At 47.0% G+C, this 26916-nt stretch overlaps 2 protein-coding genes across 2 annotated transcripts in view; one reads left to right on the forward strand and one right to left on the reverse strand.

Annotated features, from left to right (window-relative positions):
* CYSTM1 (cysteine rich transmembrane module containing 1) overlaps positions 1-5075 on the forward strand; it is a 66278-nt gene extending 61203 nt beyond the window's left edge. The window contains exon 3 of the mRNA XM_003933907.4: positions 4597-5075. Within this exon, the coding sequence (XP_003933956.1) occupies positions 4597-4703 (107 nt within the window). The 3' untranslated portion in view covers positions 4704-5075. The remainder of the gene's footprint in view (positions 1-4596) is intronic.
* A 111-nt stretch (positions 5076-5186) lies between these two features.
* The window catches only part of PFDN1 (prefoldin subunit 1), a 62647-nt gene continuing 40917 nt past the window's right edge, over positions 5187-26916 (reverse strand). The window contains exon 4 of the mRNA XM_003933906.4: positions 5187-7033. Coding sequence (XP_003933955.1) covers positions 6950-7033 — 84 coding nt within the window. The 3' untranslated portion in view covers positions 5187-6949. The remainder of the gene's footprint in view (positions 7034-26916) is intronic.

Genomic DNA, 26916 nt, shown 5'->3' on the forward strand with positions numbered 1-26916 from the left:
GGGCTGCAGTCAGCTGAGGCAGTTTGATGGGTGAGTGGGTTGGCCAGCTCCTGATCTGTTTCACCTTGGAGTGGGTATTTTGGGACTCAGCTTTACAGAAGAGCCAGGCCAGAGCTGAAGCTGCAGGAAAAGGAGGCAGGAGGAGTAGTGCAGGAAGAGAGGCTCAGGAGGCCCAGGAAAGGCTCTGAGCTTAGGAGGCAAAGGCAGCTACTGTTGTGGAGCCTGAGTCAAGGCTGTGCTGATTCTGTCAGCTCCATATCTGCTTCTCCGTAGAAGAGGATCCTGGAAAGTAGAAGAGGTTCCTAACTCCTCCTCTCTTACCTTTCAAAGACTCCAATGAAAACAGACCCGTGATGGCCTCTGTCCAGATAACCTCGAAGGACAGAAGCTAGGCTGGTCCCTCTGCTGTTCCTGGTCATCCTTCGCCTATCACTCACCTGCTCAGCACACAGACCTGGTGCTCACTGGGCTTGAAAAGAGGCACAGTGTCGTTGCCCTTAGGACATTTTGTTCTCATCGGTGAAGCCCCTTTGTGCTAGGGAATAAACAATCCCACTGCACTTGCACATCCAAGGAAAGCTGAACTGAAGCCATAACAAGTTGCATACTCCTCCCTCCCTGCACCCCAGGAGCCATCTCGTAACTGTCTTGAGGATTTTACTTATTTATTTGAAAAACGCTTAAAAATTTCCCCCTCCCTTCCTGCCTCTGCATCTGAGCAGTAAAGGGGCTATTATGGATCCTCTGAAACCTCCTGGAAAGCTGGCTAGCCTCCTTCTGTCGGTCTAGATGCCCAATGTGGGGCAAGGGCAGTTGAGCAAAGACTACAGGTCCTCCTCCCCCTGGCAAAGCCATCATCTCCCCTCATGACACTTCTTGGAAGGTGCTGTGACTGTAGTTGTCTTAGCAGTTGAGGGCCAGCCCTGGGTGCCCATCACTGGTCTGGGCCATAAGGGGCCAAGGTGCTGCTGCTTCACTCTTGGAGCAAGAAGGCTGCGGGCATCAAGAAGGCTGCGGGCATCAAGGCTGCGGGCTCTGGGAGGCTCTGGTCTTTCTGTTTGCCTTTCCTGCTTAGCTCTCTTGGGTTGGGACTGGTACAGACATGCACAAACAAGAAGGACCTAATAAGGCTCAATTACCACATCGAGGCACTCGATTAATCATTCACAAAGTCTGAGCCGTGCAGGTGATGGTTTCAGGTGCCAGAATGGGGCTGACTGAGAAAAGGAGCCTTCACCTGAGGCTAGTACTCACATTTCCTGCAGGTCATCCCTGCCCTGACCTCTATGGGGACTGGAGCCCCACTTGCCCATTGCCTGCCCGGAACCAGGTTTCTGAGTAGCCCATGTGAATGTCACCTCTGGAGCTATACAATACAGTAGTCCTAGATCCTGGAACTAACACAACTGATTGGTGTGTCTGGTGGCCAAGGTTGCAGTGGGCCTTGGTGGCCCCGGAGAAGACCACAGGGCTTGGTGGACATTGTCCATCTATCTTTTCTGCTTCCAGCTTGAAGGCAAGGAGGTAGGAGGTGCCCCTGCCAGAAGCTGCTCAGCTCTTTCCAAAGCTGTTGTGCATCTGAAACCCAAGCTTCCTGGGCCTTTCTGACCTAGCCTGGGCTTCTAGGCCACACCTGTTTGCTCACAGGCCTCTCCCTGCACATTCCCCGCCCCACACTTGTGCTTGCATCCATGTGACAAAGCTCTGGGTGCCTGCCCCTCTGCAGGCCCTACACCAGGCTGGGGCTGAGAATACTGAGGGTTGGTTCAAAGGGCAGTTAAGAGGCAAGCCAGTGAAGGCTCCCCCACTCCACCTTTAGTTCCCTGGGAAGTCTCTTTTTTTAAATTTTATTTTTATTTTTTGGGAATAGTTTCTTCTTGCCTAGGGCCGGTTGAATAGGGTAGTAACTAGTTAGCGAATGAGGGGTGAGCCTTTTGGCACTGATGCTTATGGAAGGAAGCCAATGCTTAAGACTCTGACCCCATCAGGAGCTGGAACCCAGCCCCTGTCCCTAGACTGGCCACAGGGGGGCACTTGATCTCCAAGAAGCGGCTCGATCAGAGCACCGACAGCGGGCACCAGAACCTCTTCTCAGGTTGGGCACTGACTGCTGCCGACAGGTCTGGAAACGTGGTGCCTGTTCCCACCCCAGCCCCTCCATTGCTCTTTTGACCCCTCTCCTTTTTTTCCTTCTTTTTAAAAAGGTTTATATTTGTTAATATTTACAGAAGTTGAGAGAAGAGTTGCCGAGGTTCTGTCCTCAGCTGAAGGTAAAAATGTCCTAAGGGTTTGGGGGAACTTGGTGCTCCAGGAAATAAAACTCGGGTTTCTAAGGTATGTGTAGGCACTCAGTGCCCCTGTCATGGCTGGCACAGCCCTCTGGTTTGAAGTCCTCCAATTTGTAGCTGCCGTTTCTAACCTCTAGTCAGCGCTGTCTGGGAATAATGTGCTCAAGTCCCCAGTTCTCCACATTTCCAAGTATGCTATGTGAAAGCCCCGGCAAGGACGGACCTGATTAAACTGGAGGAGAAAGGCGGAGCAAGCACGGCTAGGACATTTTCGTTTCCCCAGCTAAGCTGCCTGAGGTTCAGTGGCTCCAACAGGAGAGAAAGGCATGGCCGCTGCCTCAGCCCTGTCCCTGGAGGCTGGGGAGAAGGGGAAGCAGTGAGGAGACGGATTGATGTCCTGATGCCCACACCCTACACAGTGGTCATGAAGACTGAGTGGTCCCATGTCCAGAAGGCCCTCAGCACAGGTCCTGGCACTTGCAAATACCTCAATAAATGGTAGCTTAAGAGAGTCTATGGGGCCTCTCTCACTGCAGCCAGCCTCCAGCTGAGTCTCTGGCCTGAAGCCCGGGATGGCCTTCACATGAATCAAGCAGGCTATTTCTAGAGCTGGCAGGGGAGGGGGCTTTCTGTCCCAGGGGCAGGCAAGCCAATCCTGTGACAGGGAGAGTACAGGGAAGAGGTTATTCAAGGCAACCTGCATGCCATTGTATTCTGGTTTTCCTGTCCAGAGTTGCCCATGCAGGATCCTGTGGTAAGCAGGTCATCCAGGCAGATGGAAGGGACAGTCTGCCTGGGGCTTTCGTGCTGCAGTGACCCCAGGGTCCGGGGTGCCCAGGCTTCAATGGGCGGGTTACGCTCTAGCTGGGTGTGAGAAAAGACTTCGCAGTAGCCCCAGTCACCTCTGTTCTCTTTCTGGTCCCTTTTCTATCCCAGTTAGGCCCGAGCAAGCCTGGCTTGCCAGAGGCTTTAGAGCCATAAAGGCCTGGGTCCAGATCCTGCCCTTGCCTCTGCCTAGTCGCATGTGCTTCAACAAGAGACCTAACCTCTCTAAGCCTCGAACTCCACAGGCAGTGATGGTAGTATCTACTTCAAGGTTGCTGTGAAGACGAAATCAGGTACTAGACCTTAGGAGGCCTCAGAATAAATGGGTCATTCATCCTCTCCCTTTGAGCAGGCTTTCCTGGTAAAGGGTCACCTAGACCCAGACCTGTGTTGCTGAAGAGGGCCAAATGAAAGTGGGCTGGGATTAAACCTTTGCCACAAGAGAAGGAAAAGGAACATGTACGTACAGTGGAGGACAGCTGATATAATGAGAAGACCTGGAAAATCTACTAACCCATCCAGCATGCTCTGTAATAGCGAAGACACCAGGCTCCAGAGAGAGGGGCTGCGGAGAGAGAGGTCTCAAAACAGATACAAAACACAAAAAGAAAAAGAAAACCGCCAAAGGACTAGTTTAATTGATAAGATTCATGCATTTATGAACTCTGGAAAAATGAAAAATGCTTACTGCTTATGAGTGGTTGGTTGGAGATTTTTTTCCCCCAGTGGTCACAGATTGACTAGCAGCCATTGAAAATACGTCCTTATGGGAAGAGAAGCTAATGCCTGCCTCAAGTTAGCTACTAGTTGGGGTCCTTCTTGACCTGTCGATTTGCTTAGCACTCAGATCTCTTGATAGAGCGCCCTGACAAGACTCAGGTTTCCAACTCCATTTGGAGGAAAAGTGAGCATCCCAGGCACAGGAAGACACCACACAGGCTCCAGCTGCCCCATACCACTCAGCCAGGTTTTCATCCCTGCCTGCCTTCATCCTTTCTATCAAGGTATAGAGGTCAGGGGCAATTCTGAAATTGTGTATTGCCCAGGAGTGAAAAACCAGGGCTCTTGATTATTCTTTGAGGGTTTAAAGCCCTCTTTTAAAGGAGATTTTAATTCCTTTTCCCTGTTACTTTTGGGTGATGGCTCAGTGTATCTCAAGAAATGCCCCCCAGTCCCCCTGCAGGGGGAGGACATGCTACCTGGTTATAAAGTTATCTAAGTAGGGTCGGCCATTCTGCAAGTTCCGTAGTACTTGTCGCTGTGACGGTGAGAGTGTCCTGAGTCTGGAATGGAGAGAGGAAACAGCTGAGCTGAGCCACCCTCCCTCCATTCAGCAGCAGCAATGGCAGGAGCACGAAGATCTTGCCAGCCTGCCCAGTGGCTTCCCCCTGCTATAGCCTTCCCGTGGCCCTGGGAGGCTAACTTTGCAGGGCCTGGGGTTTGTACCAGTCCATTCTCACCCTCTTGCCCCTTCTCCCTCCAGTGTATGTGGTAGAAGACCAAAGAAGAGATGAGCTGGGACCATCCACCTGCCTCACAGCCTGCTGGACTGCTCTCTGTTGCTGCTGTCTCTGGGACATGCTCACCTGACCAGCCCAGCCATCCGGTCCTGCCAGCTCTGCTGCCACCTCTGATAGGTGTGCCTGCCCCCGTCTCTTCTGATTGCTGTAACACATGACTAGCTCTGCACAGACACCTCTACCTTCAGCACTATGGGGTTCTAGATTAGTGGGGGTTGCTGCTGTTTAATTCAGTGACTTGATCTTTTTAATGTCCAAAATCCATTTCTTATTGATCTTTAAAGATGTGCTAAATGACTTTTTTTTGGCCAAAGGCTTAGTGGTGAAATATATATTTATAATTTTTAAATTATACATTCAAGGTAGTGGCCAAATGTAATACACCATGGAATGATTTCTCTGCTAACACCCTGTATGTTTCAATAAATCTGTCCAAAGCTCATCCGTCTAAATGATTCCAGGTCTAAGCTAAGCCCCCTTGAGTCTGTGCTTCTGTCTCCTGGACTGTTACCAGAAAGCCTTAGTGAACAGGTGAGTAGTGTTCTCATTGCTCACCTGTTCACTAAGGCTTCTAAAATGTGGGTATCGCAGCTAGTGTTCACCATCCAGTATATGACCAGCAGCCAGTGTAACTTTTTATTCTGGCGGTGATGCAAACAGTGCAGGTGCTACAAGGAAGGACGGTTCTGAGGCCAGGTGTCCTCCAGCCGGGTGATGGGCTCCTGGTCCAGCTAGCACTTTCCCCCTAGTCCCACTCAAAGATGGGCTCAGGGAGGAGTATTTACCATGACAACTTACACCTGCCTTTACCCACCCAGGGCCTAGGAAAGGGTATTTTGGTAACCAGGGGCTGCCCCTGGAGTGGCTTCCAGGCCTGCTCCCTGGAAACCCAGGATCCTACAGTAACATGGGGTCATAACAGAGGTTTTCTTTTCTCACTGTCCTCTCCCACCCCTCACCCCAACTAGTCAACCATGCCACTCATCCCATCTTTGGCCACAGGGTGGCGCCGGGCTGCCATAGCAGCAAGCCTGATTTTCCTCCTTCAGCTGGTCCACCCAGCCCAGCTGGCCAGAGAGGCTGCAGCTGACAGCTCCTGCCGACTCTGCCTTCCCTCTGAAGCAGTGGATGTGCTGATAAACGTTTACCAGCCTCTCTTAAAAAACAACAACAACAACAACAACTCAGCCATGTTTTGTAGCATGTCCTATGTCTTATTTCTGTGGTGTCACTGTTCCCACCGTGCCATGGCTGATTTCAAGTTACCAATGTGATGTCACTGACTGGAGCTGGGAAGAGCAGCACAGGACCTGCCATCATGTGGGATTTCTGTCACCCAGACACAATAGGTGCAGCCCCACAGATCAGTCAGTGCATAGACAGACACAGCACAATCATGGTCAAATGTAGTAATATAATTAGGAATGAGTTTTGAATATTTATTGTCCTTGTTTTTAACCTAATTTGCACATTTACATAATTATAATGGCTGTGTTTAACAACTGGCTTGCAACAAAATTCTTAAAAATTGAATAATTGGCCCACCTGGGCTAGGATGAGCCAGCCGGAGCATACTGCTGCCCTCAGCCTCTAGGAGGCCTCAGGATTACAGCGTCCATCTTACGATACTGGCCTGAAGGAGATAGTCTTGGAGGTGCTGCTGACTGTTGAACTTCCTTTTGGAATGTATGGGAGAAGGCAGGAAAAGGAATCTTGAGGCAGACTGCCATCCAGGGACTGCTGTCCTGTTCAATTATTCAGCTGTGAATGTCAGTGTTCTTTCTTCTTCTGTCTACTACATGCAGGCCCGGAAGCTGAGGGGTTAGTCAAAGGTACAGGAAGGGAAAAGAGAAGAGGGCAAGAGCCCATCCCCCAAGGAAGGAAGGGCTCCAATGCAGAGGGAGCAGGAGCTGAGGTGGAGACGGCCACTGCCTCTCTAACTCTCTGCTCCATCCCTCGGCTCAAGAAAAGCAGGCTTAGCAGAGTGGACACTTTTTATTGGTCTGGCTGGCACGCCTAGTGCAAAGCTCAAGCAGAGCTTTCTATCTGCCCTGGCTCCCATCTTCCCTCTCCTGGGAGTTCTTCACACACCCTGAGAGGGAAGAGTGTCTTGGGCCGAGGTGGGAGGTAAAGCCAGGGTAAAAACTCCACGGCTGGTAAGCAAAAGGGGCTCAGGGTGATGCAGAAAATGTGACGTTGCCAGGCCATCCAGATGAAGCGTCCATGGGGCAGAGGAGGAGCTGTTTCCCTGCAGAGACTCCTCTGCCCCCACCAGGAATGGGAGGGGCAAGAGGAAGAGCTTCCCCGAGAGGGTCCCTACTGGGCCCTTCGTGCCATCAGCATCTCCCTGATGTTGTCCTCAGCTTCCTTAACGCTCCGCTCCAGGTAGGACTTTTTCTGCTGCAATATGAGAGACAGACAAAGGTTAGGACCAGAGCAAATGGGCCGGGCTGGAAGACGAAGCTTTTATGTCCAGTGGTTAGGCTTTTCCTTTGTGACCGGTAACTTCCAGGAGCATAATGGGAGCCAGGTACACAAACCTGGTCACAGTGCTCCCCACACCTCCGAACCCACGGACAGCAGGGAGGAGATGGCTTTGGTACAGGAAGCAAAAGCATTATGTGGAAGACAGGCAGTAGCACTCTTCCCCCAGAAGGAAGCAGACTCTAAAAAACAGGCGTCTTGGTACACGAAGTTATCCCAGACAGACAAAGGCCAGGAAATTCCAGGACAAAGCTCCTATCCCGTAACAGACTATCTCCTCTCAAGGTTTTCCACGGTCTGGGCCAGGCTTCTGTAGCCACCACTGCTATAAAATGGACGGTGCATGCTCTGCCCCATCCAACAGGAATATGGGCTGCTCTGAGGGCTGTGGGGCTGTCTCACGTCACACTGAGTGGGTGAGTCAGGAGGCAATCTGCTTTTCTAATGAGACTGCTGCCTGCCAGGAATCCAGGACACTGACACACTGAGGAAAGCAGACCTTTTGGAGGCTTACCTTCTATAACCCATCTGGGTCCTAAATTTAAAATCTCAGCTTAGACAGTGAACTTTCACTACTTTCAGGAGCCAGGATTACAAAGATTAGTCAAAGGAAATGATGTCTGTACATTATTTGCCCTGTGCTCATCCCAGAAGTATGGCGATTTTGCCACTGGTCCTTGCCCTGAGGACATAGTTGTGGCTGTATTCCCAGTTAACAGACTTGAAATGAAGCCTCCCTTTTTGAGGAATACTACTCACGTCCTGAGGGAATACTCAGAATTATCACACCTCCCAGGACACAGCTGACTGAGCCACACTGGAACCAGTAATGCAGTCACCCGGGCAGTCCAGGTGCAGCCGAGGCCCTTCTCTCACCTCAACCCCCTTCACCCAAGCACCTGTTGATTCTGTTCCACCACTAAAATGCCTACAGGACTCAGGGAAGCAGGGAGAGGTTGAGGCAGAGGCCAGGTGAGCTCTCTGTCCAATTAGTTGTTTAGTTGTTTGTATGCTTTATTTATTTTTGAGACAAAGTCTCAGCTCAGAGCACAATGGTACAATCAGAGCTCACTGTAGCCTCTACCTCCCACCTCAGCCCAAACAGCTGGGACTCTAGGTGCAGTGGGACTACAGGTGTGCACCACCATGCCCAGCTAATTTTTTATTTTTTGTAGAAATGAGGTCTCACTGTATTGCCCAGGCTGATCTCAAACTCCTAGACTCAAGCAATCCTCCCTCCTTGGTCTCCCAAAGTGCTGAGATTATAGGCGTGAGCCACTGCACCTGGCCATTTATTAGATGATACATTTAGAGGCTTTTTCCTACAGAAGCCAAATGTGGCATACACAAATCTTTATCAGTTCTTCTGTGAACCTCTGATTCCTATCTGTCCTCTCTCCTTGCTTCAAATTTCCTTAAGGCTACAAAGGGCCCTCTTTATTCATCTCCCAACTGTCTAAGTTGCACACAATTCCTTGTGACACAACAGGAGCTCCCTAAGAACTGGTGGCCAGACACCGTAGCTCCCACCTGTAATGTCAGCACTTTGGGAGGCCGAGGCAGGTGGATCACCTGAGGCCAGGAGTTCAAGACCAGCCTGGCCAACATGGCGAAACTCCCTATCTCTGCAAAACATTAGCCAGGTGTGATGGAGAGTACCTGTAATCCCAGTCACTCGGGAGGCTGAGGCAGGAGAATCACTTGAACCCGGGAGGTGGAGGCTGCAGTGAGCTGAGATCATGCCATCACACTCCAGCCTGGTAAGAGCAAAGCTCCAATTCATGGTGACCGTGATAACAATTCAATTAAATGCCCACAAATGTATATTATTGCTAAGGAATTTTAATTACATTGCTAAGCCATATATAGTCCTATTACTGTGATATCAAAGTGGGAACTTAAACTTCCTTTGATAAAAAACTTTTTTTTTTGAGATGGAGTCTCACACTGTCGCTCAGGCTGGAATGCGATGGTGCTGTATCAGCTCATTGCAACCTCTGCCTCCCGGGTTCACACGATTCTCCTGACTCAATCTCCCAAGCAGCTGGGATTACAGGTGCACACCACCATGCCTGGCTAATTTTTTGTATTTTTAGTAGAGACAAGGTATCACTATGTTCGCCAGGCTGGTCTCAAACTCCTGACCTCCTGACCCACCCACCTCGGCCTCCCAAAGTGCTGGAATTACAGGTGTGAGTCACCTCACCCTACAGATAAACAACTCTTAAGACTTTTAACTGGTGAGCTGAAAAATGGCAAATACTAGCAAGCCCTGACAGACCCTAAAGAGTGTATGTTCACTGGGTGTTGCACAGAGGGGAGCAACAGCTTGGTGCCACACACCACCTGGGCACTCTGTGGACCCCATGGGAATGCAGGGGAAAGGCAAGTGGAATAAGCCTGCTTCTCCTGCAAAAGTCAGCCAGGGCCCAGGGACTCTGGTCTGTTGCATTCAGTCTCTGCCAACTTGCTGCCACAGCTGGCAAAACCATAAACTTGGAACATCAGCAAGAGCTCTTCTGCCCTCCCACCCAGGCCAAACTCAGGCTGTGACTCTCAGCTTTAAAAATTCCTTATTCTGTAAGATCTCTGTCTTCTAACACTTTGATGAATTTTACCACTGCATATCCTCAAGTCTTCAGGTTTCCAAACGATGCAAATTAACATACCTATCTATGTTTTTGTTTCTAGAGATGTGGTCTTATGTTGCCCAGGCTGGCCTCAAACTCCTGGGCCCAAGCAATCCTCCTGCCTTAGAGGCATGTGCCACTGTGCCGGTTTCATCTATAATCTTTAGTTTAAATAAACACAACAGACATTTCTTTAAAAAAAAAAAAATTCCTGACATCCCTAATATAGTGGACCTTTCTAACTGTATTTCAATAATTCCTGTCTCAGTCCTCAAGCATGTTTAAGCCCAGAAGCCTCTCATCATAATCAAACTCAGACCAAGGCACCTGTTGTGGGTTAAACTGAATTTGACAAAAAGATATGCTGAGGTTCTAATCTCTGGTAATTTGGAAAGAGGATCTTTGCATACGTAACTAAATTAAGATGAGGTCATATTGCATTAGGGTGGGCCCTGAATCCAATCATGAGTGTCCAAACAAGGCCATGTGAAGACAGGGACACATGCAGAGGGAAAACACTGTGCTGATGGAGATGGAGACGGGGAACACAACTACAAGTGAAGGAATGAATGCCAGGGTCTGTGGGCAGCCACCAGAAGCTGGAAGAGGCAGGGGCGGGCTCTCCCCTCGACCCTTCACAGGGAGCGTATCCTGCAGCACCTTCCATTTGTTGGGCTTCTGGCCTTCAGAACTGTGAGAGAATACATTTCCGTTGTTTGAAGCCAACAATTTGTGATAATCTGTTATGCAAGTAGAAAATCAACACAATACCTGAAACAAGGGATGCCCCCAGAGGTCAATTCTACCACAAGTATTTGGGGATAAGTATGATCCTAGCTTATAAAATTTTAAGAGACAGTTGCCCAGGCCTCTGCAATTCAGTGTGGTCAGAGCCATGGCGGGATCAGTCCCGTGAGTCCAGAAGAACCTCGGGAGAGCTTCTGTCTCCAGGGGTGTCTTAGTCTGTTTGTGTTGGTCTAAAGGAATACCTGAGGTTGGGTACTGTATGAAGAAAAGAAATTTGGCCCACTGTCCTGTGGGCTATACAAGCATGGCACAACAACTGCTTCTGGAGAGGGTTTCTGGCTGCTTGTGGTAGAAGGCGAAGGGGAGCCGCTTCCCAGTCCTGGGAAGGCATGTGCAGAAATCATGTGGCCAGAGAGGAAACGAGAGAGGAGGTGCCAAGCTCTTTGCAACAGCCAGTCACTGAAGGAACTAATCATGAGAACTCACTCACTCCCATGAGAACGGCACAAAGCCATACATGAGAAATCTGCCCCCACAATCCAAACACCTCCCACCAGGCCCCACCTTCAACACTGGGGATCAAACTTTTTTTGGGGGGTGTCCTGAGGGACCGAATTTCAACATGAGACCTGGCAGGGGGCAAACAAACCATACGCACACCACGGCAGGGGCATCCTTCATTTCCAGCGCAGTGCTGTGCTCTTGGGTAAGGTCACTAATGCCATTTAAAGGGCTCCAGCCTCATGACCTACTCACCTCCCAAATGACCCGACCTCCTAACACCATCACCTCAGGAGTTAGGATTTCAACTATGACTTTAGGGAGAAACAAATATTCACACCGTAGTATTTTTCAACTTCCAAAAAGCCATGCATGCATGCTCTTGGTTTCAGCTAAGTCTCCGACCTCACTCCAACAGCTCTTCCCCATCACTCCTTCAGCTCCAGCCACACCAGCCTGCCGTGCTGCTCTTCCAATCCACCAGGTATGTTCCTGCCTGGCCTTTGCCTTTGCTGTGCTCTCTGTGTAGAAGTTCTCTTCCCCAGATATTCACATTACTCATTCCCTCACTTCCTTCAGGCCTTTCTCAAATGTCACCTTATCTGCAAGGCCTTCTCGAGTTCATGCTGCCGGATACGCCTCACCTTGAGTCCAGAGCTCCCTCCACAGGAAGCAGTAACTGTCTGTCTGCCTTCCCTTATGAGAAGGAAAGGTCCACAAGGGCCAGACTTTGTTCTGTCACCTGATAACAGTCCTGCTGTCTAGAAAAATGGCTGGTACATCATAGGAACTCAACGCTTGTTGAATAAAGTGCTTTAGTGTGGGAAATGACGCCTTACTAATGTACGCACACTTTTTAGTTTTTCCTCCCAACTTGAATAATCAAGAAACGCCCACCAGAGGAACCAAGGCAGAAACTGACCATTTTCCTTCAAGGTGGTCTTCAGCTTTCGGCATTGCCCTCTCACCCCTGCCCCTGGATATATACAGATTTAAAACCAACCTATAACCACAAACAAAGTCAAGTATTTAAGGTGATGAACAGGTTAACTAGCTTGATTTAGTTATTCTACATTTTATTTATTTATTTATTGTGAGACAAGGTCTTGCTCTGTCACTCAGGCTAGAGTGCAGTGGTGCAATCTGGGCCCACTTGCAAACTCCACCTCCCAAGTTTAAGCAATTCTCCCATCTCAGCCTCCTGAGTAGCTGGGATTACAGGCAAGTACCACCACGTCCGGCTAATTTTTCTATTTTTTGTAGAGATGGGATTTTACCATGCTGGCCAGGCAGGTCTCGAACTCCTGGCCTCAAATGATCTGCCCACCTCAGCCTCCCAAAGTGATGGGATTACAGGCGTGAGCCACTGCACCCAGCCCACATTATATTTATAAATCTTAACAATACTTTTACCTTATAAATTTACACAATTAAAAAATATTGATTTGTAATGTCACAGATCCCAATGGGGGCTTTGGATCTGGCCTTGCTTCCACAAACAGAATAGGCCCTAACAGTTAGGTTTTTATGCTTTATCAGGTCAACTTGCAACACCGAAAAACAAACCACCCCAATTTCCCATGTCCTGGACTCTGAAATCCTTGAGGGACTGCTCTATCCCATGTCAGACTAGGGCTGCCAGGAGCTACACCGGGACAATGACCACTGTGTGAGATCCAGGAGGCATTTGAAATCCACACTTACCTCCAGCAGTCCTGGGAAGGCATGTGCTGGCCTCACTACAGCATCTTTCTGTCTAGCCAAGCAACTTCCCTTAGAATGCTTTCGCCAGGAAAGTCTCTAGTGGCATCAAACCACAAAGCTCTGGGTGCAGCGACATTCTTGTGGGCCCTTGTCCTGATGACAAACTCGGAGATTTCCTGTGGGGCTGAGCACGGCTGAGGAAATGACATTGTTGCAGTTATTGCTCATCAGCCTGAGGTTCTTTTTTCTGGGAGTCAGACTGAGGGGCTGGTGTTTCATTCTCATCCTCTTACCAAGGAAAGGGGCTCCAGTCCCTAGAACTTTCCTGATATGACACAGTCTCTCAAATAGACTCCTGAGGTAATGCATCTTGTGACGCTATCTCTACAGACTTTTTTTTTTTCCTTAGGAACTTTGTCTCTAGCTCTCCTTCTCTAAATTGGTCGGTCTCTCTCTCTCTCTCTCTCTCTGTCTCTCTCTCTCGCTCTCTCGCTTTCCTATTTGTCCTGCCTTGGAGTATAGAAAAGACTTTTCTCCTCTCTGACCCTCTATTTTCCCATTTGTAAGATGAGGATTTGGGTAATACCAGTGTGTCCCTCCACACCCACTCCCACTTTTACTTTAGCCATACAACACTTTCTTCAAGTGAACTCTTGCCTTAAAGACTAAAACAAAATAGGTGAAATGGAGCTCAGAGGAGAGGGGCCATAGTATGGACGCGTACAGCTACTTTAATCTGAATAAAAGTAGCCCTGCTGGCTCATCTCCTGCCCTCCAATCCAGGCTTCAGGGGCAGACAAGGCAGACTTAGGTCCCCTTCTGTTCCTGATATTCTGTGAGAGCTGAGTCCTCAGAGAGCCTCTGCTGGGAGTCACGGTTTAAGACCCTGAATGTGACCTACCTCGGTCACATACTTCTCCCTTGTGCTAAATCCACAGCATCCAGCTCCTGGAGACCACCACCAACTTCAAGCTCTACTATCAATCAAAAACAGTGAAGGCGCCGGGCGCGGTGGCTCAAGCCTGTAATCCCAGCACTTTGGGAGGCCGAGGCGGGTGGATCACAAGGTCGAGAGATCGAGACCATCCTGGTCAACATGGTGAAACCCCGTCTCTACTAAAAATACAAAAAAATTAGCTGGGCATGGTGGCACGTGCCTGTAATCCCAGCTACTCAGGAGGCTGAGGCAGGAGAATTGCCTGAGCCCAGGAGGCGGAGGTTGCGGTGAGCCGAGATCGCGCCATTGCACTCCAGCCTGGGTAACAAAAGCGAAACTCCGTCTCAAAAAAAAAAAAAAAAAAAAAAAACAGTGAAGGCAAAGGCCATCTTCTCACTGTCTCTACCATGACTTCCAAATTAAAAACACAAAACCTCACTCATTCTCATGTTCGCTCACTGGCAGATCTGTAAAATGGTCACAGGGTGCAGCTGCCCGCAATAGGGATGTTTGGCAAGAGGCCAAGAACTCACTGCAGACTGAAGAGGCATGTCTTGACAGGGGACAAGGGTTGGAAGAAGGCAGGAAAAAAAGACAACGAGAAGACACAATCAGAGAAGTCAGGATGGAAAATGGGACAGCATGGGCACGGCTGCAGCAGGCAGGGGCAGCGCAGAGTCCTGAGTGCACACGTGCCCTGCACTGCCAGCCTGGATGGGTGAGGAGCACCACCAGAGGCAGGCAAACCCTGACACTGAGAGACAGGTCTATGCAGTCCACGGACATGCCCACTTGTAAACGAATCTGGGTGCATCCACTTCACTAGAGGACACAGCTAAGTATGGTAACCGCTGAGCTATACTGCTGGGAGACAAATCAAAGAAAGAGAAAGCAACCTTAGACATGGAGCAGGAGAAGAAAGAGAAATCTCGGAAGGAGTTACTGTCCCAGCATCTTCTAGGTACTTTAGAAATATCCTTCAGAGGTCTTTCTGCTGAAGGACAGGGACAAAAGACTTGCTTCAGCTGAGCACTGACCTGTTTTTCTCCCAGGTGTCCTTTTACCTGCTACCATATGGGGTCAGACTCCCAAACCCCATCTATGATCACATGCTGACTAGCACCCCCAACTCGGTCTGCCAAGACAAACCCCTACGCCACTCAAGCACCTTACAGCAGATGTATACAAGGGGAAAAAATTCTTCTGCAAACAACAGTGTTTAGCCGCTCAGTCCCCCTCAGGTTTAGGTGATCTCTATCTACTGTTGCTCTCCCTAACACATCAGCTTCATGTAAGTCCCAGCCTACCAGACAACCTGGGAAAGACCAGGTAGAAAGCTCAGAGCAAAGCACAGAGCCAGGAGGAGCAACTGTCCCAATGCATATGGTGCTGATCAAGCCTCAGCCAAAGAATCACTACCCTCTGCAAGCACCAGGTGTAAAGGGATGATGACAAGCTAGCAAATCATCTCAAGCGATGGGCAGCTAAGTTAGGGGGGTGACATTTGGTTCAGCAAATATTAAGGAAAAGAGGAATCTGGTCAGTACCTTAACTATTGAAAGTGATGGCACTCCACGTGCAGTCTTCTCCCAGCAGCATCAGCATCACCTGCAAACTTATTACAAGGGCACATTCTTGTGCTCCAACCCAGACCCACTGAATCAGAAATCCTAGCAATGGAGTCCGGCAATCTGTGTTTTTACAAGTCCTCCAGGTGGTTGTGATGCACGCTAAAGTTTGAGACTCAAACTTTTTGATCTAAATCAAGAGTCCGCAAACTTTTTCTATAAAGGGCCAGATAATAAATATTTTAGGCCTTCACTGTGGGGTTATCTTTGTTACAACTACTCAGCTCTGCCACTGTAGCACAAAAGCAGTCAGACAACGTGTAAACAGATGAGTGTGGTGCAGATGAATGGGCACAGCTATGCTCTGAAAGCACGGGAAAAGGCAGTAAGCTGGATGTGGCGGGCAGGCGGTGGTTTGTCAGTCTCTGTTTCTTAGAAAGATGGAGCTTTAATGGGTAGGGCTGAGTCCAGCAGTTAGAGATTTTTGAATTTCACTGAAAGCTGCCAAATAAAAGCATACGTTTCCATCGGTCCAGCCTTCCATCCATTCATTCAGCTCACTGCCAAACAATTTCCCCTCCTTCATCCTTCACAAACCCTGGTCCTTGAAGCTCATGGCATCATGCTTTACCACCAGACTCCCCCTCCTTGTTGCTGAAATCTACTAGTATCCTGGGCACTATCCCTCATTGTTGGTGGCTCCCTGTCTTCCTCTCCACCACTGCTATACCATTCAAGGTGACTTCAACAAGAACGTAGATGACCCATCCAATACCATGGCCTCCTCTCTCCTCACAATTTTATGGTTACCCCGCCTCAGCCACCTGGTCCATGGTCATGCCCTAGGTCTTTTCAACACTACAAGCTGCACACCTCTGAAATGTCAATTTCACCACCACTACCTCATAGTCTTCCAGGTCACTTCTATCTGATACTCTCACTCAGCACTTCAACCTTGTCACTCAGAAAGTTGTTGATTATCCATTATGCTTCCATGGCCTTTTCCCTTCCTACCCAGCTTTGCTTACACAGTCCACCATTTATATTTATTCTCCTTATAAATACCCTCTAGGCTATGTCCCTCTCTCCCTCTGCTGCGCTTAGCTGGGAAAATGGCAACCCAGGTTAAACTCAACCATCTACCCACTCCATGCCTCACCTGAATGGCTGAATGTTGCTGGAGGAAAATGCTAAATTGTGCTGAAGGGTCGCACTTTAGATTCCAGGCCATGAATCCCAAATGGGCACTATGGAAATTCTATTAAACTTCCTTAATGTGTTCACTGTCTGCTCTCCAAAATAACTATTTCATGCTTTGTCTTGTCTCCTCAAATCTCCTCTCCCTTCTCCCCTCAGCTGAGAAAATAAATCTGATGAGAACTCTCTTATCTTCCCATTACCAAACCTACTAACTGTATATATAGTCTCTTCTTTCTCTACTGTTAAAATTGACAGCATCCCTGCACTGTGTTTTTAAAGAAATCAAAATACAACCCTATACTTTGCAAGGCCAAGGTGGGAGGATCACTTGAAGTAAGGAGTTTGAGACCAGTTGGCCCTTGGGCTGTAATTTACTGAACCCTGGCCTAGAATATCACCCACCTATTAGTGAGACTCCATCTCTACAAAAATAAAAAATCAGCCAGGCGTGGTGGTGCATGTTTGTAGTCCCAGCTACTTGGAAAGCTAAGGTGGGAGGATCACTTGAGTCCAGGAGGTTGAGGCTGCAGTGAGCCAAACCATTTCCCCTCCTTCATCCTTCTCTACTGTGATCAGGCCACTGCACTCGAGCCTGGGTGACAGAGCGAGGCCCTGTCCCACAAAAACACACACCTGACCCTTCCACTTAGACACTGATTTCATCCCTACATACCTTCTCAGAAACTTGACTTTCTTCTTAATCTTCTATTTCTTTCTCTGCAAGATCCTTCTTGGTGAGGCCAATCATTTAAAAGCCCTTTCTTTACCTCTCCATCCTCTGTAAGTACTGCCCCTTTTCTTCCTCCTCTTTTTAGCAAAACTTCTTGAATCAGTTTTCTGAGGCAGCTACCTCCCCTGCCTTCCCTCCTATCTGCTCCTCAGACCTCTTCAATCACACTTCTGCTGATTGAAGTGAACTGGCTGATTCAAGTCCAGTCATCTCTATGGTACCCAAAGCAGTGATTACTTCTCTGTCATCTTATTCAACCTCCCAGCAGCATTCAACACAGTTCTTGGAACACTTTCGCCTCCTAGCTTTCATGACACCACACTTCTATTCTCCTCCAACACACCTGGCTGCTCTTTCTAAGTTCTCCTTTGCTGACTACCCTTCCTCTGCTCAACTCCTGAATGCTGCATTTCCCAAGAAGCTGTCCTGGGACTCCTCCTCCTCTCCCTATCTGCACTCTCTCTTAGAATCTCTCATCTTGTCCAGGTGTGGTGGCTCATGCCTATGATCCCAGCACTTTGGGAGGCCGAGGCAGGCGGATCATCTGAGGTCAGAAGTTCAAGATCAGCATGGAGAAACCACATCTCTACTAAAAATACAAAAATTAGCTGGGTGTGGTAACGCGTGCCTGTAATCCCAGCCACTTGAGAGGCTGAGGCATGAGAATCACTTGAACCCAGGAGGCGGATGTTGTAGTGAGCCGAGATCAGGCCACTGTACTCCAGCCTGGGTGACAGAGCAAGACTCCATCTCACAACAACAATAATAAAAAAACCAAAACTCTAATCTCGTCTCATAGCTATAAACATTATTATGACTCCAAATTTGTATCTCCAACCCCACCTCCCCTTAATTCCAGATTTAACCTATCCATTTGTTTAGAAAACATATCCTCTTGGATGTCAAACCCAGACTTTAAACATGTTTAAAACAAACACAACTGATTTATACTAACCCCTGCCCCCACCCCTCCCTGTCTTCCCCATCTCAGTGAATGGCACTCACCCAACTGCTCAAAGTAAAAATCAAAATGACAAATACATATATATATATATATATATATATATATATATATATATATATATGGGCTATCCCTGACATTTTTCAACAACAACCCTACATGACACATCCCTAATTTTTTTTCTTTTCCTCAAACCCCACATCTTCCATCCAATCCATAAGCAAATCTTATTAGCTTACTTCCAAATATATTCCCAAAGACTGCTCTTGTTTCTATCTAGTGTCACTGCTCCCCATCCTAGTCCAAGCCTCTATCGTCTCTTGCCTGGAGGTGTGTCGTGGATACTCTCACAATGAATCAAGTTAGCCTCTGTTCAAAAAGCCTCTGATAGTTTCACTTCACACTTAGAAAATAAGCCAGACTCTTGGCTGGGCGAGGTGGCTCATGCCTGCAATCCCAGCACTTTGGGAGGCCAAAGTGGGCAGATCACCTGAGGTCAGGAGATCGAGACCAGCCTGATAACATGGTGAAATCCCGTCTCTACTAAAAACACAAAAATTAGCCGGGCATAGTGGGGTGCGCTTGTAGTCCCAGCTACTCGGGAGGCTAAAGCAGGAGAATTGCTCAAACCCAGGAGTCAGAGGTTGCAGTGAGCCGAGATGGTGCCACTGCACTCCAGCCTGGGCGACGGAGCAGGACTCTGTCTCAAAAAAAGAAAACAAGCCAGACTCTTCAACTGAGGTGATCAGGCTCCACATGGCCTCACTCCTGCCAACCCCTCCAGCTTCATTACTACTCTGTCTCCCTTTCACTTGCCTAAACAGCTCCAGCAGACTTATTTCTGTCTTAAGACAGGAATATCCCTCTGTGTAATATTTCACCGTGCCCTCCACCTGGAACATTCTTCCTTGAGATTTTTTTTTTTTTTTTTGAGACGAAGCATCCCTCTTGTTGCCCAGGCTCGAGTGCAATGGCGCAATCTAAACTCACGGTAACCTCTGTCTCCCGGGTTCAAGTGATTCTAATGTCTCAGCCTCCAGAGTAGCTAGGATTACAGGCACATGCCACCATGCCCAGCTAATTTTTGCATTTGTAGTAGAGATGGGGTTTCATCATATTGTCAGGGTGGGCTCAAACTCCTGACCTCAGGCGATCTGCCCACCTCAGCCTCCCAAAGTGCTGGGATTACAAGAGTAAGCTACTGTGCCTGGCCTCCTTGAGATACTTTCATGTGGCTGTCTGCTTCTTTTTATTCACATCTTAGCTGAAATTTCACTTTTTCAGAAAGGCCTTCCCCAATTATTCAACTAAAGGAGGTCTCCAATAACTCTATAAAACATTACCCTTACTACATCATGGTTTTTTCTTTTTTTCACTGTCACCTTGGCTGGAGTGCAATGGTGTGGTCTTGGCTCACTGCAACCTCCACCTCCCAGGTACAAGTGATTCTCCCTCCTTGGCCTCCCAAGTAGCTGGGACTACAGGCCCATGCCACCACACCCAGCTAATTTTTATATTTTTAGTAGAGATGGGGGTTTCACTATGTTGGCCAGGCTGGTCTCGAACTCCTGACCTCATGATCTGCCCATCTTGGCCTCCCAAAATGCTGGGATTCCAGGCGTAAGCCACCAAGCCTGGCCTCTTGTTTCTTTCTTTATTGTCTGTATCTCAGTGTAAGCTCCAAAGAGTAGGAATCATGTCTGCTGTGATTAATGCCATGCCCCTAGCACCAAGAACTGGCATGTAATTCATCTAACCAACATGTATTGGGCACTCAGCATTCCAAAGAGCACCAAGAGTAGAGCAGCAAACAAAGCACACACTTATCCCTAGAGATTATACTGCTGCAGGACACACAGACATTCAACTACCATTTAACAAGGGATCTGTGGGAAAGCATGGTCTTTAATAGAGGAAACGTCTGATGGAATCAAGGAAATCACAGAGGGACTTGTGAACTTAGCTCTGAAGGAAGGGCAGGAATTAACAAGAGGAAAGGTGAGAGTGGGGAGAGAGTAATTCCAGATAAACAAAGCACAGCAAGTTGGGAGAACTGAATGTCAACCAGGGAGACTGAAGCACAGAGAGAGAAAGGGTGAGAATACAGACAGAGGAGGCTGGTAAGGCTGAGTTGGATCACTTGGGGTCTTAAGGCACATTAAAGTCTTGGAAATTATCTTGAAGGCAACGGAACACTGGGTTTTAAGCAGGAGAGCAAAAGTCAAATTTCCATTGAAAAGAATCTTACTCAGCTGAAGCACAGACAATGAATGAGAACAGAGCTTCCCACAGAATGTCTTATGAGTCATGAATGGGTAACAGATGTGCCCAAGATATTGATCCCTCACAGTCCCTGGAGTGGCTGGGCGGGTCCAGAGCAGCCAGAACACCCCTGGGCAGCTGCCTCCAACGTTGAGCACCTTTGTCCAGTTACGCAGTGAATTGTGCAAATAAAATTTTCTGAGTGCTGTACTATTAAAAAAAAAAAAAAAAAAGCCTGGGAAGTACTGGATTAGAGAACACAAGCATGAATGTTGGAAATCTATTAGGAGGCCATTGCGATCGTCTTGGAAAGAGATGATAGTACCTTAGTGGTGACGATGGAGATAGAGGAGAGCAGATAGATTTTTTAAATATTCAGGAGAAAAATCAACAAGACTCCACTGCACCCTTATCATAACCTTCATTAGGTGACAGAAGCTGGGGAGGAGGATGCCCAGTTTGGGCTTGCACACTGGCTCGAGGCTGCTGCCTCTCACCGAGAGAAGAAAAGCAGGAGGAGGACCTGGTATGGAAGGGAAGAGTCTGAGCTGTGTTTTGTACATAGTGGGTTTAAGGTACCTGTGAGACATCCAAATGAGATGTGAAAAACTAGACTGGCTCTGGAGTTCGTGGGAGAAATCGGGGCTAGGGATATAATTTTGCATAGAGGTGGTACTTGAAGTCATGAAAATGGATGAAATTCCCAGGGAAAGAATACAGAATAAGAGGACTTAGCCTTGAAGAAATTCAACATTTAAAGACTGGTAGGAAGAGGAGGAACCTGTAAATAATTCTAAGAAGGAGGGAAATAAGTGTCATAGAGGAGAGTCGTTCAGGAAAAAGAATGAGGTCACTAGAAATCACTGGATATGTTCAAATAGGAAGAGTGCCAACACGTCATAAATGGTTAGGGACTGGAAAGTGGAGCACTACGTCAAGTGACCTGTAGCATATCCTGCAACTTAAAAAGTTGAGACCTGACCCTAACTCCGTGAAGGAAAACTAGCTGACATTTTAACTGTTACAGATGAGCCTCAAGAACATGTAATGCAGTGTCAGGACAAATAATGTTAACTCCTATCTTCAATGAGACATTGGGCTTTGTGTAGGTCCAACACAAGGGTTGTAGAAGCATCAATATAATTATGCCCAAGCAAATGATTACTGTTTCCCAGTGTGCATTACTTTTCTTCTGTTTTGCCAACATCAGAAAGTCAAGCACTCTTCAATAAAACAGACTAGAGGAAATGTCAAAACTCTACAACTCTTTCAAAGCAGCAAAAACAGTAACGACAAAAAAACCAATTAGTCCCAATATTTCAGTTTCTCTTTAGTTTGTCCCAATCTTACAGGAGTAAGAGGATCAAATCAACAGTGTTTACAGTGGAGTTTGGCCTGTAGGCATGGTAAAGGAGTAGGTGAATAAGGGTGTGCCTGTTGAGAGAGGAAGTAAGGGTGACACCTTGCATTCTTGGAAGTGGAGGTGTAACTGACGCAACTATGGGGGCAAGACTAACATGCAGGTATGTGTGGCTACCGCCTAAAGTCAATCTCCGCTCCAAGCAATTCCTATTTTCTTTCAACTCCAGAATTCCTATTTTCTATTTTCTTTTTTTTTTTTTTTTTTTTTTGAGATGGAGTTTCGCTCTTGTTACCCAGGCTGGAGTGCAATGGCGCGATCTTGGCTCACCGCAACCTCCGCCTCCTGGGTTCAGGCAATTCTCCTGCCTCAGCCTCCTGAGTAGCTCAGATTACAGGCACATGCCACCATGCCCAGCTACTTTTTTGTATTTTTATTAGAGACGGGGTTTCACCATGTTGACCAGGATGGTCTCGATCTCTTGACCTCGTGATCCACCCGCCTTGGCCTCCCAAAGTGCTGGGATTACAGGCTTGAGCCACTGTGCCCGGCCTCTATTTTCTATTTTCTATTCCTATTTTCAATTCCAGAATTCCTATTTCCTATTTTCATTCGACTCAACAACAAAGACAGATATTTCCTCAAAAAAGATCTATTATTGGCCAAAACACACTAGAAAAGCTGTTCAACATTATTAACATTAAAAAAATGCAAATTTTAAAAATTACAATGATAGACTATACCAACTAGGATGACTATAATCAAAAACCGGCCGGATGCAGTTTTGCACACCTGTAATACCAGCACTTTGGAAGGCTAACATGGGAGAATCACTTAAGCTCAGGAGTTCGAGACCAGCCTGGGCATCACAGTGAGATCTCCGTCTCTAGTAAAAATACAAAAACAAGGCCGGGCGCGGTGGCTCAAGCCTGTAATCCCAGCACTTTGGGAGGCCGAGGCGGGTGGATCACGAGGTCAAGAGATCGAGACCATCCTGGTCAACATGGTGAAACCCCGTCTCTACTAAAAATACAAAAAAATTAGCTGGGCATGGTGGCGCGTGCCTGTAATCCCAGCTACTCAGGAGGCTGAGGCAGGAGAATTGCCTGAACCCAGGAGGCGGAGGTTGCGGTGAGCCGAGATCGCACCATTGCACTCCAGCCTGGGTAACAAGAGCGAAACTCCGTCTCAAAAAAAAAAAAAAAAAATACAAAAACAGAAAATAAGGGTTGGCAAAGATGTGGAGAAACTAGAACCCTCACATATTGCTGGTGGTATAAAACAGTGCAGCTGCTATGGAAAAGTTTGGTAGTTACTTAAGTTAAAACATAAAATTACCATATGAGCCAGCTATTTCACTCTGACATACACACCCAAGAAAAAGTAAAACAGGTATTCAAACAAAAACTTGTAAATGTTCACAGCAGCATTATTTACAACAACCAAAAAGTGGACACAACCTAAATGTCCATCAACTGCTAAAAGGCTAAACAAAATATGTTATATCCATACGATGGAATATTATTCAGACATAAAAACAAGTGAAGTACTGATACATGCTGTAACATGAATGAACCTTGAGACATTAAGCTAAGTGAAAGAAGCCAGACACACTAAGCCAAACACTGGATGATCCATTTATAAAATCCATTTTGGATCCATATATCCAAAACAGGCAAATCTGCAGAGATAGATAGAAAACAGATTCATGGTTGCCAGGTGCTGAGGGTAGGAGGGAATGGGCGGTCTCACTGCTTTATAGGTAAGTTTCTTCTGGGGGCGATAAAAATGTTCTAGAATTAGACAGTGGTGATTATACAACACTGTGAATTTTATGTTATGTGAATTTTACCCCACTTAAAATAATAATAATAACTCAGGCTGGGCGCGGTGGCTCAAGCCTGTAATCCCAGCACTTTGGGAGGCCGAGGTGGGTGGATCACGAGGTCAAAAGATCGAGACCATCCTGGTCAACATGGTGAAACCCCGTCTCTACTAAAAATACAAAAAATTAGCTGGGCATGGTGGCACATGCCTGTAATCCCAGCTACTCAGGAGGCTGAGACAGGAGAATTGCCTGAACCCAGGAGGCGGAGGTTGCAGTGTGCGGAGATCGCACCATTGCACTCCAGCCTGAGTAACAAGAGTGAAACTCCGTCTCAAAAAAAAAAAAAAATAATAATAATAATAATAATAATAATAACTCCTATTCTTCTCAAAATGCTGCACCACAAGGGAAAAAGAAACTGGCCGGGAGCGGTGGCTCACACCTGTAATTCCAGCACTTTGGGAGGTTGACGTGGGCAGATCACTTGAGGTCAGGAGTTGGGAGACCAGCCTGGCCAACACGGTAAAACCCCATCTCCACTAAAAATACAAAAATTAGCTGGGCCTGGTGGCACACGACTGTAATGCCAGCTACTCAGGAGGCTGAGGCAAGAGAATCGCTTGAATCCAGGAGGCGGGGGTTGCACCACAGCACTCCAGCCTGGGGGACAGAGTGAAACTTCACCTCAAGAAAAAAAAAAATAGACAGGATGTTTTTAAAAAAAAAAAAAAAAAAAGACAGGACATTAAGTCTCTGTGTCTGAATACAGGCATGGCAAGTAATGAATTATTTTCACCAGCAAATCAGTCTGTACTCCACCCAAAAACTTACAGATGCAAACTGGCCAGGGTTAAATAAACTGCCATATTAATTTCTAAAAACTAATGTGGTAAGCAAAAGCACTAAGCATTTAGATTAATGAGTTAATAAGATACTGTGGGAGAGCCAATGAACAAACAAGAGTAAAAGTTCTATGTGATCACATTACTACTTTCCAATCAAGTAACATATTTACACAACTAAAAAAATAGAGATATGGCAACCGGAAACCCATAAAAGGACCTGGAGACAGTGAAAACAAGCAAGAGCTCAAAGCCACAGCAAGCACAGCTGCATGACTCACAGGCACCTCCCCGGCTGATTTGTATGGGTCAGCAGAGGGCAACATTGGAGGACTACAAATATACTCCAATATCAAAGGGATATGTATAAAGCGTTCCAAAAACCTCAGCTGTCTTTTCACTAAGAGAGATAAAAGGGTAATTCATAGTTATACCTGTTAATATCACCTGAGAAAATGCTGTCCTCCAACTTGAAGTTACATTTCCAGGTAAGATAAGCAACCCAGGACCTTTGCTCATAGCTCTGGGTGTTCTGAGGGGTATTGAGAAGTCAGTTCCACCTCACCCAGTGACACTCCTCCATCCGGGGTGATGCAGGGCTCAGACCATGATGAAATCACTCTACAGACCAAACGTCACAGCTGCCCAGCTGCCACTTGTCCCCAACTCCACACCCACCAAGTTACCATAGAACTGGGGTAAACAGAGAATTTAATATGCTAATAGCGCTGATCTAATAGCTGACATAACACCAATTACATTTTTAATGACACGGGAGTAATAAAAGAGCCCTTGGCATATTTCTCTGCAAACATGACTCAAAGGGTGGTTTTCCTTTTGCCCTTTCTTCAATTTCCAGATGCCAGGCCACTTAGCAGCCACTTAACTCTTTACTCAGAGCTGGTATTCAGGGGGTTATCATTTTATAAGAAAAGGACCACAAATTTTAGAATGCCTAGCTACTTAGAGTATCCAACTATGGCATAAGGACTCCCCATTTATTTCAGCATAAAAGAGAATGATAGAGGGTTTGGAGTCTAGAACCTGGAATCCCAGTTTACCATTCTCATGTCCCTCTCTTTCCCTGACTGACTCTGGTTCTGGCTCCATGAAGAACATGTGATCTCCATTTCTAAATCATGGGCAGAGGCCATGGAGTTCATGAGATGGCTTCACACAGAATCCATGGCTATTAAAAAATAAGAGTAACAGCCGGGCGCGGTGGCTCAAGCCTGTAATCCCAGCACTTTGGGAGGCCGAGGTGGGTGGATCACGAGGTCGAGAGATCGAGACCATCCTGGTCAACATGGTGAAACCCCGTCTCTACTAAAGGTGCAAAAAATTAGCTGGGCATGGTGGCGTGTGCCTGTAATCCCAGCTACTTAGGAGGCTGAGGCAGGAGAATTGCCTGAGCCCAGGAGGCGGAGGTTGCGGTGAGCCGAGATCGCGCCATTGCACTCCAGCCTGGGTAACAAGAGCGAAACTCCATCTCAAAAAAAAAAAAAATAAGAGTAACAGATCGGACTGACCTGCTGGCACTCGACAGTGAGTCCACTGACAAGCCCTACCAATGGCAAAGTTTGTACGTCATATAGAATGAAAAAAGCAAGTTGTTGAAAGATACAAACAACACGGTATTACCTATTGAATACAGGATGCATATCAAACATGGAATGAAAAGATACAGACCAAATCCTTGATAGCTGTTGCTTGTGGTGAATGGGAATGAGATTGGGGAACATGTGGGAAGGAACAAAGATGACCTCAATTTCATTAGCATTATTTTTGTAAAAAACCAAAAAGGTAAATATTACAAAATGCTACCATTTGTTAATTCTGAATGATAAATGCACTGGTGTTTGTTAAACTAGCTTTCACACATTTTTTTTCCAAATTAAGAAATATGTATACCTTTTATCTTATAAGCAATTGGTGGCAACATGCTCAATTAATAAACAGCTGCTGAGCATCCACCAGATGCAAATAATAAAATCCTGCATTAAGTATTTACTGTGTCAGCCACAGTACTAAGTGATCTGTATTATGTTACAAGGCAGGTACTTTTCATAAGGGATAAATCCTTATCCTCCTCACCTCCAGCTTTCATTAGTGATAGTCCTGGCCTCCTCCATCTAGTCCAGGGAAGATTAGTGGCTTCTTTGACTGGCTTGTTTGGAAGAAGAAACAAAGGAGCTCAGCCCCTTCTGCTCTGTCAGAAGCTGCTTGCTTACAGAAGGCTCTTGTAAGTTTAACAGACAGGCTTTGCTTGCCTCTGCAGAGAAAGACTAGTGGTTGTCCCACACTTAACAGAGATTTGTAGGGTAAGTTCATCTATTTGTATGCCTAAATCTGGATCAATATTAAAAACTCAGGACTGCTGCATACCTAAGTCACATCCTTCAACCTAATCTTTATTAATATATAAAAAGATGGAATTTTTATGTCCATCTGTCTTTCAACTGGTTCCATTCTTGGGCAGGAAATAAAAATCACTTACTGTCTCCCTTCATCCTAACACTGTTGCTTTTG

The sequence above is a fragment of the Saimiri boliviensis genome, chromosome 1 (assembly GCF_048565385.1).
Source record: "Saimiri boliviensis isolate mSaiBol1 chromosome 1, mSaiBol1.pri, whole genome shotgun sequence".
Classification (NCBI taxonomy): Eukaryota; Metazoa; Chordata; class Mammalia; order Primates; family Cebidae; genus Saimiri; species Saimiri boliviensis.